At 41.1% G+C, this 13,074-nt stretch overlaps 1 protein-coding gene across 2 annotated transcripts; it reads left to right on the forward strand.

The window, feature by feature from the left end:
• Window positions 1–1,225: 1,225 nt before the first annotated feature.
• Window positions 1,226–11,826, forward strand: pdk3a (pyruvate dehydrogenase kinase, isozyme 3a). 2 transcript variants are annotated; one of them, XM_085362968.1, is made up of 12 exons: window positions 1,226–1,558; window positions 3,760–3,901; window positions 4,045–4,116; window positions 4,556–4,740; window positions 4,838–4,927; window positions 5,619–5,696; window positions 5,919–5,995; window positions 6,129–6,230; window positions 6,341–6,448; window positions 6,577–6,690; window positions 9,777–9,901; window positions 11,696–11,826. In XM_085362968.1, exons 1-12 carry the CDS (start codon window positions 1,456–1,458, stop codon window positions 11,775–11,777), a joined length of 1,278 nt encoding a protein of 425 aa, XP_085219094.1. In that variant the 5' UTR covers window positions 1,226–1,455; the 3' UTR covers window positions 11,778–11,826. The 2 variants fall into 2 exon arrangements, with proteins under 2 accessions (XP_085219094.1, XP_085219095.1); XM_085362969.1 differs by lacking the exon at window positions 11,696–11,826 and having other exon boundaries at window positions 9,777–11,183.
• The last annotated feature ends 1,248 nt before the right edge of the window (window positions 11,827–13,074 follow it).

The following is a 13,074-nucleotide window of genomic DNA, read 5'->3' on the forward strand; positions in this document are numbered from 1 at the left end:
TAGATTTTTAAGATATTGCCTCGCTAGGGGGCAGTAAAAACAACAAAAACAGTAAGGGCCTTGTTTTTCGTTTCAAAAGAACCACAATCTGTTTACATCGTGTTAAAAATGGTGCCCAAGCCTGTTCTTCACCCACAATCTAACGTTCTGTACCCCCCAATTCTAACATCCACTGCCCGCTGACTGCGCATGAACAGATAAACAGGTATGTAGACGTTAATGACGTTGACTGACAAGCCTCTGACCAATAACATTGTCGAATTTGTCGCTCCTCTCTTGGAGCCAATCGCGGCTGTGAATCCACAAGCCTGCACCAAGTGCGGTTGAGTCGACGTTTTCGAAGGTACGTGCTGTCCACAAACGTCAATGGAAATCAATTGCACCGGATGTTTATAGATCAGCTCTTCAAATTAAAAGCTTTTGCCTCTACGCAGGGATACATTTAACTACACCTAAAAGTATTTCATTTATGAATTGGTTTACGGTGTTATTATTTATTTTTAATGCGAAAACACAAAAAGGAAACCTGTTGCAAGACAAAAAAATAATAATTTTACCTAAAAAAAAAAATAATTTTTTTAATACGAACTTCATACAACCTTCAACAAGGATATGTCCAAAGACATTTGCTTTGGGTTTACATTGATAATGTCATTGTAATTTTAAACGAGTGATAAGTGACCCTTATAGACCACGTATACACCAGTAATTAAGTAAATTCCTTTTTTAAAAAGCATGGTGTTTCTGTTAAGCGACAGAATTTGTGTATAAATGCAAGTCATGGGTCGGGAGGGAGACTTTAAATAATAATCCCAAGTATAAGAACATAATGTTTTATCCGTTAAAATGAATAAACCATTTAAGTTTAACTCTTTATTGTCCTTGCACGGTCATACTTTGCACAACAGTACACCAAAATTGTTGTATTGACCCACATCAGTGCTAAAGAAATACATGCAAAACACAATAGATAAATAAGTACCATATATACAGAATTAAATATATACAGTATGTGCAGAAAATGAAATATGCAATATGCTAATTGATTTAATAAATATTAATCATTTTATTTGATTATATAAAACTAATAAATGTTGTTGCCAGGTTTTCCAATTTACACCTCCTTGCAGCTTGCAGTGTTGCCCTATAGATGGTATAAAATATTACGAAATATACTGCGCATTCTTTCTTTACTTTGAAAAGTATGGCATGAAGTCGTCACGTCACTGCGAGGGGATTTGCAGAGCTGAGCGTGCAGCAATGTAGATCCAGGAAGCCGTTCCTGTCGCTTGTATCCTATCCTGTAACCTTATGGAGCTGGCTCTGTCGCGTCGCATCGTCTCCTCCGCCGTGGCCGGTGGAAATGTGGCCGCCCCTGGGAGAAACGCACCGTCCGAGCATCTGTCCGCCTTCTCCTAATTTCTTCTCTCTCACATCATCGCTAAAACTTTCAATATGAGGATCTTCTGGTCTTTGCTGAAAAACAGCAACCCCAAAATCGAGTATTACTCCAGATTTTCACCGTCCCCGCTCTCCATCAAGCAGTTTTTGGATTTCGGTGAGTAAAGGCATCGCCTGGCACCTTTAGAGGACTTTAATGACTTGTAGAGGGTGGAGGATTTGGTGGAAGGCCCTTTTGTGTGTTTTTGTCATCTCATCAGTCGCAGCTGTGGACCTGAAGAGTCACACGCAAGCCCCGGCTCGTTATTAATAGAAGGGAACATTAGACTTTCTTACGGTCAGGTGTGTTAAACGTAGAGATCGCCTGCAGTGAAGCAGCCACATATAAACAGAGGACGGTCCTCTGTCCTGTGCGGATTTGTTTACGTTGTAAACAAGTATTGACAGGCACCCTAACGCATGCAGGTATTCTCAGTCAGACTGGCACAGCAGCACGTATGCAGTGGAGGGGCCAGCAGCCCTGCTCCTGTTGCCAAGATGCTCAGGAAGCCTTTAGTCATTTTATTTATTTTCACTTGTGTCTTAGTGAGGTCGCTCTAGAGCATGAGTCATTGCAGATTGATGTTTTTTTAAACGTATTTCTGGTTAATACCCCCCGATTTCAGTTCCCCTCTATTGCACCAAGACATGTAGAAATCACACCAGTCGCAATGTGTGCCACAAGACGACGGTTATTAATGGTGCAGAAGCACTCAAGGCTTTCCTTAATCCGCCTCTTGATTAAACGCTGGCATGTCTGTTGCGTAATTTTTTCTCGCAGCTGTGGATGTAGAATGCGTGACGGCAAGTGTGCCGCACTTGTTTGCTTTAAGTAGAACCCCTGCTTGGCACCAAGAGAGCCAAAACATATCGGTGTCTGTGTTTCACTCTGGAGCACGTTAGACGTCATCCAGGGATAGTCGCCACGGGCTTCCGTGTTCTCACGCACAAGCTTCCTCATTCTGCATTTCACAAGATTTCCCCCTTTAAACTGCTGAGTCGGGCCCAGCTTTTCCCTCGTTTCCTCTTGCGTGATCATCCCAAGTTCTAACACTGGACGTCATGATCGTCTCTTCTGTGTTGAGAGTTTTGAGGTCGTCCCCAGGGCAGCACTGTCCACACTCTAGAAGGCTCTACTTTATGTTAAGTTCCCCCACAACAGATCTAAAACGCCAGTCCCTCTAATGTCTCCCTGACCACCCGTCCCTCTTTCCAGGCAAATTTTCCTGCGTGAACTTTTCGAGCTAATGTTGGCACGCACGTGGATACAGCTGCAGTCAGATGGCAAAGTTTAAGATATCAGGTTAAAGGTTGGATATTGAAACCGAGTGCTCTTCTTAGATGAGTTCAGCACACTTGCTTTTTAAGCAGCTTCTTATATGAAGCTTTGTCTTTCATTTGACCTTGATCCCAGTGAGCCGGGAGCCTCTCTGATTGCCAAAGCAAGCAAAGAACTCTAATCACGGTATTTTATTGATGGCAATAAACGGGATTGTGAAAGTGTAAGAAAGCTGATATTTATTAGCAAGAGAAAACTAAACTGGAAGATGCACATATGCGGTTAAGTTTATAAGTATTTGGACAAAGACACCATTTTTTATTATCTTTGCCTTTTTTACACCACCACAATGGATCAAGCAGTTAATATGGTTCAAGTCTAGGCTGTCAGCTACAATTCAAAGGGTTCTAACTGAAGTTCTGCATTAACCACGAGGTGCAAACCACAGGTTAAGAACAGAAGGGTCAGATTAAACTTTACTGGAGTATAATCTAGTTACTCAAGAAGAAGCAGCAACTGAAGCATCTTGAGGGAGGAAACGCAGCCTTAGGTGATCTCCAGGGGTTCTAGACTTCAGGCAGTCACTGACTGCAAAGGATTTTAATCTTAGTATTTAAAACAGTCCTTATATTTCATTTTGATATTGACTTGCTTAGATGTGGTAAAGTAGTTTTCCATAACCGTGGAAATAATTTTGCGATCGTCCACTTTAGTTGACTTCTGTGGTCTTTCAGGTTTTTCAGTGTTGCTGAATGCTTGCAGTGCATTTGTTCTTTTTAAGGTGGCCCAAATTATTAATTTGGTCATTGATTGATTGCTAAAGTTATTCCTATCTAAAAGGTTTATTTTGGTTTGGTGGTTTATTCATAAGAAAACCCGCAAAACCTGTTATTCATAAATGGCTAATGCAAAACTTTGACTAAATTAAAGCTGAAACTCTGTATTTCAGTCTCATATGGATTGTTCGATTTAAAAAAATCTGCTGTCAGCGTTCAAATATTCCTGGCTTTATCTGTGCCTCTCACTTCTGCTTCCCTCAGGCCGGGACAATGCATGTGAGAAAACGTCCTTCATGTTCCTGCGTAAGGAGCTGCCCGTACGGCTGGCCAACACCATGAGAGAGGTCAACCTTCTCCCCGATAAACTGCTTAGCCAGCCCTCTGTCAAACTCGTGCAAAAATGGTAAGACACTCCCTCCAGAAATGTTCTTTGTGCGCCTGCCAAAGGGCAGCCTTTATGGCAGCAGGACTTGTTTTAAGGTTTATTGCCATATTGTTAGTAAGCATGTGTAAAAGTTGCCTTTTGACCTCTGTCTGTTTGATCAGGTACATGCAGAGCTTTGTGGAGCTGCTCGATTACGAGAACAGAAAGCCAGAGGACCCTCATACTCTGAACGAGTGAGTGGATGTTAGCTGTATGAAAAATTAATAAGCACGCTGTATGTACAGTAAATAAAGCTTTACAACACCCAGCTGTTCTATACTTATGTCATTAAGATTAGAGTCCCTCTAACACTGCTAATCCTCTTAGTGCACATAGATCTCTGTTGACTGCTCAGGTAACACTGTATTTATACAAAAACAATGCCCGTCTGTTAAACAGCCATGTGTCACTGATAAACGCAGACAGGAATGTGCTTGGGTCTTTCTGTTTAGAGAACATGTTTCCAACAATTGTTCAGGGAGAATGAAATAACAATGCAGATCCTCATTCTTGTGCTGCGTTGTGCAGAGAAATCATGGTCACATTTAAAGTTCTGGCTTGTTCTTTGTGCACATATAAAATATGTTTCTTCTTTCATGTGATTTTTATTTTGGTTTGTTTTTTGTTTTTTAGTTTCCTGGAGCTTTTGATTGAGATCCGCAACCGCCACAACGATGTAGTTCCCACCATGGCTCAGGGGGTCATCGAGTACAAGGAGAAGTTCGGCTTTGACCCGTTCATCAGCAGCAATGTCCAGTATTTCCTGGACCGCTTTTACACCAACCGCATCTCGTTCCGCATGCTCATCAACCAGCACAGTGAGTCGCCGAAAATCCCCCAAAACATTTATGTCGTTTAGCCGTTGGGATCCGTCTGTGCAGCTGAAGTTTATATATCCACACGTCTGTGTTTCAGCACTCCTTTTTGGTAACGATACCAACCCAGCACATCCCAAACACATAGGCAGCATTGATCCGAACTGCAACGTAGCAGAAGTCGTCAATGGTAAGTTTGGGAGTTATTTAACATGACCGATTTAACCTGGTTTACTAAAAAGACAAATATTCTTCACCCTCAATAAACATGAAGCAATAATTTTGAGTAAAATGCAGCTGAAATATATAAAATTCAAGGTTTATTTGGTGAGATCCTGAGTCGTTATTAAGGAAAACTTGGTATGAACTGATTGTATACCAGTCCAGTAAAGTTTGTTAGGCCAGATTTCATAAAATGTTATATTTTGCACTGTAATTATGTAACAAAATGACACGGAAGCTTTACATGTAATCAAATTAGAGGCAGCATTTTGGGCATACAATTTGTTTTGTGTCTTCATCCTCCTAATGCTGTAATTCCTCATGATCATGCTCAAGTCAGAGGGAATATTTTTCTATCTATGTTTGACTTATTTTGTTATACTGAGCAAATGTATTCATTCTTCTCACAGGAAGCGGGGATTAGCTATGTTTTATATCACATCGGCCGCTCTCTGCAGTGACACAAATCAAACAAAAGAGTATCAATCTTTGCTGAGCGGGGTGTTTACATAATGATAGTTTTAAAGGAATTCAGCAGCGTGGGTCTGGCGCTGCACTTTCAGTGACTCAGGAAGGGACAGAAGATGCATTAGTGACCTGTGAGCAGAAATGTGTGCCGTTCTGTGGTCTGACTTATGTTGTTTTGCCTCTTCCATCAGATGCTTACGACACCGCCAAGATGCTGTGCGAGAAGTACTACTCGGCCGCTCCCGAGCTCAAGATTGAGGAGTTTAACAGTAAGAATGCTTTGTGCTTTTGTGCATTTATGCAGTTTAAGCAATCTCCTCTGCAATTAGTCACAGCACTGCAAAAACTACAACCATGTTACCCGGTCTTTTTAGAGCTTGTGGGCACAGATTGGGGCCAGATTTAGTCCTGTAATGATCCACCACCTCATTTACTTCAAAAGAAGCTGCTTTTTAGTGTGTGTTTAGTTTTCATGCTCCTTTTCTTTGCAGTGAAGGCTCCCAAAAGGCCCATCCAAGTGGTGTATGTGCCCTCTCATCTATTCCACATGTTATTTGAGCTCTTTAAGGTAGGCAGGCCAGTGTCAGTGCTCCTAACCTAACTGGCCCGGGTCTAATTAAATGCAATTAATCCGTAACAGGACTATAATTCTGTAAGGGCTGCTGCTGAGCTGAGTTAATAAACTCTTGGGGTGTTTGCAGAACTCCATGAGAGCCACAGTGGAGCTTCATGAGAACAGTAAAGAGGGATTACCACCAGTAAAGACAAAAGTCACTCTGGGTAAAGAGGATCTCTCGATAAAGGTAAATTTGACACACATTTGCATCATTAAAGTATTATTTAGAGGTGTTTTAGCTTTTATTGTCTTTAAGCTGTTCCATTTGTCCATTGTCCTTATCCTTTTGGTGTCTAGATCAGCGACAGAGGAGGAGGAGTCCCTCTCAGGAAGATAGACCGTCTTTTCAACTATATGTACTCCACTGCCCCGACACCGAGCCTGGAGCCAGGAGCTGTCCCACTGGTACCTGCAACCATATAATCGCATCAATATCGACCCTTGTGATCAAAAGCATCTTTTGGCTCCTGCGGTTTTTTTTGGTTTTTTTTTATATGGTATGACTTTACATTAATTTTCTTTTTACTTTACAGGCTGGTTTTGGCTACGGTTTACCAATTTCCAGGCTGTATGCCCGATATTTCCAAGGGGATTTGAAGCTGTACTCTATGGAAGGAGTTGGCACGGATGCAGTCATCTATCTGAAGGTGAGCTATTCAAATTTGAGTGTTGCAAAGATCTGTAAGGCATGACACAGATTGGTGATGAATTAAAGGAAAAAAATGAACCCTTGACCTCTACAATGCCTCAGTTGTGCTGGTTGGGATTGAGTTGGCACAGTTTGGGATTATTTCCGCCCCTCCTGCTGTTCAAACTTTCCTATTCCAGGATTTTTCCCTACTATTATTTCATGCATCACTTGTGTGATCATCTTATGGTTATTTGAACGGCACCTGAGATAGATTACTGGGGAAAAATGATACTCGGTGTTGTGTGCCGCATTTTGGTGTCTTGGGTTGTAACCTGCCATCAGTAAGAGCTGACAGCAAAGAGATGGAACTGGTTATGGTAAAAATAGGCGAAGCAAAAGTGAAATTAGAGTTGATGTCAGTCAGTGCCAGTAAGAGTTCTTTCTCTTATTTTTTTGGGACTGGGTTCATTAATCAGGCATGAAGCTGTCAAAAGAGTATGCAGAGACTTATAGGCTGGGATTTTAGCTTGAAGTTCAAGTCACGGGCTTTGCATCCAGGCAGCCATATACACAGCCAATCAGGTCATCACGAGTTCTACTAAATCTGTCAGGAGAATTGTAATTTCGATTGTGGATTCTGCCACAAAAGGTGATGTTCTGGGCAGATGGCCGAACTGTACTGTGGGGTTTTTGTGTGAGATGATTTCTTTGATGACTTTTAAATCGATACCATAGAAAAAGTCTTGAATGAGTTTACTGCAGCCAACTGCAGTCTCTGGCTTCAGTTTAGTCTTTAATAACTGACCGTTATGCTGTGCTGGGTTGAGGTCAGGTGTCTGACTTGGCTATTAAAGAATAGCTCACTTTTTTTGCCTTGAGAAACTCTTGGGATGCTTTTGCAGTTTGCTTTGATTCATTTACTCCATGAAACGAAGCTCCGTCAGCATTGAGCTGAATCTGAGCAGAGTATAGCCCCGTACACTTCACAGGTCATCCCAACACTCGTACCAGCAGTCACATTGTCAATAAACACCAGTGGCTGGCCCTGAACTACGGTGAGCCTCATGAACTTTTTCTTTTCTTCTTCCTTTTCTCTTCCCATCATTCTGGTACAAGCTTTTCTTGATTTCATCTGTCCAAAGATTTGTTGTTTCCAGATCTGTGCAGGTTGTTTAACCCAGCCCTCCTGTTCTTGAGTGCAGAGGTTTACATTTAGTTGCAACAACCTCTGTATTCAAGGCGCCTGTTGATTGTAGACTGTGATAATGATACGTCTACCTCCTCGAGTGCTCTTGACTTGGTTAGATGTTGCAAAGTTGTTTTTCTTACTCATGGAAATAATTCTGTTGTCATCCATGTCAGCTGTCTTCTGTGGTCTTTCAGGCCTTTTGATGATGACCAATGAATTTCTTCTGTTTAAGAATGTATCAGATTGTTGTACAACTGATTGTGGATGTTTGTCATGGAGTAACAAGAGAACAGGCTTCACCTGAAAACTACCTGCCTGTCAAATGTCCAGTTATTTTTAAGACTGAAAATTTGGTGCTGTGGTTCCTCATCAGTAAATGCAATACTTTGGTTAAATCCATTGAACTAAAGCTGAAAGTCTTCATTTCAATCAGTCAAATACTGTAAAAATATCTGGTGTATAGCTTGATACCTATGAACTAGGGGTGCAACGATTCATTCACGGTTCGGTTCGATACTTTGGTGTCACGGTTCGATATTTTTTCGATGCAAAAAATGTTCATGCCTTTTTAATTTGTCATTTATTAAAATTATAAATGTATATTTTAACTCAAAAGTACGGTTTTTAAATGTAATGTTGCTGAAACAACAAAATAAAAAATCTATCTGATCGAGAAATCACTCATCTTTGGAAAAGAGAGTTTATTACAGAGAAATGGTTCTTTCCAAAATAAATGCTTGTTGTTTTTGTCTGCTTCCACTTGTCTTTGCACTAGGATGATGTCGGTGTAAATGTGCAGTGATATTCGTTGTGTTCCCACTAGTGCTGTCAGCGTTAATTTCGTTAAAATGACGTTAACGCCATAACGCAGCAAATCGCCGTTAATGAGTGTTGGACGGCCTCAACACGTTAACAAGCTAACTGCGCTAATGCACTAGTTCCCACCAATTGAGCGTTGCGTGGCACATCCGACATACTGTTTTACTTTTGTCCATGACGAGCTTACCATCAGAGTCATGCTTCACATGAAGATCAAAATAGTTCCAAAGGCCAGATCTGAATGGGGGTGGGGGAGGCTCAATTTGCCATGTTGCAACGAGCTTAGCTTCTGTCTTGCTAGCTTGCGCTGCGCTCAGTGGATTTGCACTCGAAAGTGCAGCCTAGGCGGAGTAGTCGAACGCAGATTCACTGAGCGCTCAACACAGACAGCATCGTCAGAAGAAAAGTTGATAAAATAAATAAAAAATGTTGTATTGGTCGATACATATGCGTACCAAACCGAAAGCACTGTATCGAACGGTTCAATATCGATACGAGCATTGTTGCACCCCTACTATGAACATCAAGGTGCTAATGAAAAAATCAACCTAGTAGTTCACGTTTCAGTATACTCGCTGGCCTATGCTGGTACTGCAAGCTGGTATTTGACTGTGATGGAGTAAATGTGGTGTTAATTGCAAGCGGTGTGTTAACTGTGGACAGATTGAGGCTGACTTGACCGATTTTAACTACATGCTGTATGTATGTATGTAGGCTGATGTTCTGCAAAATATGTGTATCTGTAACCTAGGCACCCCCCCCAAATAAAAAGTGTGATGATTAAGCCAGAAGATGAGTAGCTTAGTTAAGCATAAAACTTTAAGCAGTGTAAACACCTTGCATATCACTTTTCAAATATTAAGATTTCTTAGACTCATCACTTTATTACCTACAAAACTGTATAGAAGCTGGAAGCCACCAGAAACAGTGTTCAAAGTCTTCATGCTGAGCTAAGCTAATCATCTCCAGCTTCGCGGTTATTTAGACCCATCCAACTCTTGGCAAGTAATAAAAACAATGATAATAACTCCTCTAATAAAGATAAGTCAAAGTTGCTTTTCCTTGACTTGGATGTCTTGTTTCTTTATTTAAAGGCTCTGTCCAGTGAGTCCTTTGAGCGTCTGCCTGTCTTCAACAAGTCAGCGTGGAGGCATTATAAGACGAGCCCCGAGGCGGACGATTGGAGCAACCCCAGCAAAGAGCCACGTGATGCCAGCAAGTCCAAATACAAAGCCAACAGATAACTCTGCCCAGCTCGCTAGCAAAGCCTTCCCCAGGGAGCCAAAATGCCGGCACTCTGCATAGAGCATGCACGATGAAATGTTGCCCTTGGGTAAAACGCCTGGGTTAGGATTAGACCTGCTTTCACATTCCAGTCGCTAAAGGTTCTGAAAGGATGGATGTCCTCCACTCATATCGGTACCCAATGGCAATGGCCTTCATCAGCGTAGCTTTCACTGTCGTGGCTTCACCACTGGCTGTAAGACGAGGTTTAAAAGACCCCCAGTGTCCGACCCCTTTAAAAATATCTGGTTACTCTCGTGAACCTTTACAAAGATGAACTTCATTTCTTCAAGTTTACTTTCTAGCAGTACTGCCATCTCTTCCTCTGTCTCACTCACATTGGCCTGCTGCTGACTAGGCTACTGCTCTGTGCAGCTGAATAAGCTCCCCTCCCCCTGCTGATTGAGTGTCTTTCTCAGTAAACGCTCGTGTTCTGTTTCTTTCTCGCCACACACAGGCAGAGTCAGGAGAAAGGGGTTAGTTTGAGTGCAAGTTAGAATAGGAGGAGGTTTTACTTCCTTCCTTTCGGATACACTCTTCACTGAACGCACAATTAGGTCGGTGTGCCCTTGGCATAGAGACTTGTTTTGGCTGCCCTGCGTTTTTAGCTTGGGAAATAGGAACCAATGGATGAAGCATACACTTTATTCTTAAAGCTTCTAAAAGTCATGTTTTTATTTAATGAAAAAGACAGCGAGCCTTACTTCTGGTAACGTATGGCATATTTATTGTTTTTAAAAAGCCCGCCTTTGAAGGCTGGAACTTGAAGAGCATTTAAAAGGGACGATGTTAGAAGTGAAAAGTTGAGTGTTTTTTTTACTCAACTTTGTTTAGCTTTACGCTTAGAGGATAACCAGCCACCTGCAGACCATTAACAAATGGTACTAACCCTCATCAAATATATTTGCTCTTTGTCCTGATTTAACAACTACTAACAGACAAATGGAGCATCTCTCGGATGCTTAGGAAATGAGTTGTGTATTCACTGTGATTCAAATGATAGTAGCATCATCATTATTACTTTTTTATCTTTTCCAATGATCATAAGAGACTTTGCTTGAGTAGCCACGATGCACTCGCATAATCTGAATTGCTCATCAATAAATCGTAATTAAGTTTTTTGGGTTTTTTTTTTAGTCAGTTTGTCCTCTCAGCAAAACACCGGATGGAGGAAAACGCAGGGTTGCAGTAGGAGTACTGCAGTCGTGTCATTTTTCAGCCACATCAGCACCATGTATTGCTTAGAAAAAAAAACCCTTGCTAAATGCGATGGATCTGCTGGGATCACACTTGGACTATTTAAAAAAAAAAAAAAAAAAGTGGGATTAAAGCTTTTATTTCGACACTTCCTATTTCGTCCTGCCAGCACGCCACGGTGGATAAGCAACTTGCTCGCATCTTTGCCCTTTTTTATTCCTAACAATGCTTCATCGGGTCAGCGTGTATCTATTTTGTGGTACTACTAATCCTCATAGTCTTCTGAGTTTGAACAAAGTTTTGCTTTTTTTATGTGCTTTTGCTTTTTTTTAACTTTAGTGAAAATAACTGAATTAGAAGCTAAATGTAAGAGAAGATACTTGACAGGCTTTTAGTTTATTTGTACAATTGTGCACAATTTCCCTTGGCTTTTTTTGTCTTTTGGCACTGACACGTGATTGCTTTTAATTCATCTTTTAGTGATTTGTAAGTTTTTAACTTGATTTTCTTTCCTTATTTATACAATAGGAAGTCATGTGGCACACACAGTTGAGGGTTTGGATAAGTCGGCAGAGGAAAATGTGGTCAAAGAAGCAGAGTCTCCAGGGCACTGAAAGTTGTGCATCAATCCATCCACTTTTTTTTTCTCTTTTTTTTTTTTTTTTTTTTTTTTTTGAGGCTGCTGAAAAAGACCAAAACTTAAATGAGTCATGGCTCAAACCTGGATTTATTTAAAGCAAATGTTGGGAGATTTTCGCAAATACGAAGAGACTTATTTTTCTCATGTCATTTAGCTTCACCTGACGTGTAAAGAGAGAAACTCGGTGTGGAAACCGACATATTAACCATCAGATTTCATCACTGCCAATTCCTTTGTGACCTGCAAGTGTGGCTGATACCCTGTGAATAACCTACCTTAGAGGATGAGCTGCATTATAGGTTAGTGGTTGATGTGTAGGCCAGTGTGGTCCTGTTGTTGACCAGTCACCTAAAAACCACATCTTGATCAAAGTTATACTTCCAGTTTCCATCATTTATTGAAATGAAGATCTTCTACTTGTAGTAGTTTACTGTTTAAAGACCTTCTATGTAGTAAGAGTATTTTAGAAAATCATAAGCATGTATGTATGCATGCATGTATATACTGTACATGCAGCCAGTGTGGAGTGATGAGTGTATTTTCCAGCCTACTGTACATCCAGCTTAAATACTGCATTTGGAGTCTCCTGGATAAGAGGTGGCCGTGCAACATCAACTTGAGTACACCAAAAAAAAAGTTTTACAATGGTCTTATAATGTGATTCAGCATGAGATGAACTTCCAATACCAACTGTCAAACATTACAATAAAAGAGATTTGCTGTTGTGTGTAATCGCTGTGTTCAGTTTTTATCCACGCTGTGACCAGATCGGGGGTTTTTTTCCACAGTGTTGAAACATTCTGGTCCACACCACATACGGCGCAATTATGCATGATTACATTAAACAGTTCATATCCTGCAACAGTATTTCAATCAGTTTGTGATCTGGACTTTGACTTATTCTTTTCGTTTTCAGCCATTCTGTTGTAGAATTGCTGCTGTGCTTGAGATTGTTATCCTGTAGCATGACCCAGTTAGAGTCCAGCTTTAACTGACTGAAAGGTGACCTCACATTTGACTCTATAATAGTTTGGTTTACAGATGAATTCATGGTCTGCTTAGTGACTGGAAGGTGTCCTGGTCCTGTGGCTGTAAAATAAGCCCTAATCATTACCGCACCACCACCGTGCTGACAGCTGTGTTTGGGTTTCTCTGCTTATTATGGGAAAAATCCAGAGGTCTTGTGGTTTGTTCAAATGCAGCTTTGCAAGCCTGAGCTGTGCGGTGTTCTTTATATAGAGAAAACCCCTCCAGACCAAAAAAACTGCTGA

This window comes from Diplotaxodon limnothrissa, linkage group LG9 (genome assembly GCF_057381915.1).
Source record: "Diplotaxodon limnothrissa isolate DT_005_m linkage group LG9, D_limnothrissa_male_GT1.1, whole genome shotgun sequence".
Classification (NCBI taxonomy): domain Eukaryota; kingdom Metazoa; phylum Chordata; class Actinopteri; order Cichliformes; family Cichlidae; genus Diplotaxodon; species Diplotaxodon limnothrissa.

Bases quoted from the DNA above. Each gene is read 5' to 3' on its own strand.
- pdk3a (XM_085362968.1), top strand. From the start codon at position 1,456: ATGAGGATCTTCTGGTCTTTGCTGAAAAACAGCAACCCCAAAATCGAG. The intron at 5,697-5,918 runs GTAAGAATGCTT...TTTTCTTTGCAG, and splicing joins CAAGATTGAGGAGTTTAACA to TGAAGGCTCCCAAAAGGCCC. The intron at 5,996-6,128 runs GTAGGCAGGCCA...GGGTGTTTGCAG, and splicing joins TGTTATTTGAGCTCTTTAAG to AACTCCATGAGAGCCACAGT.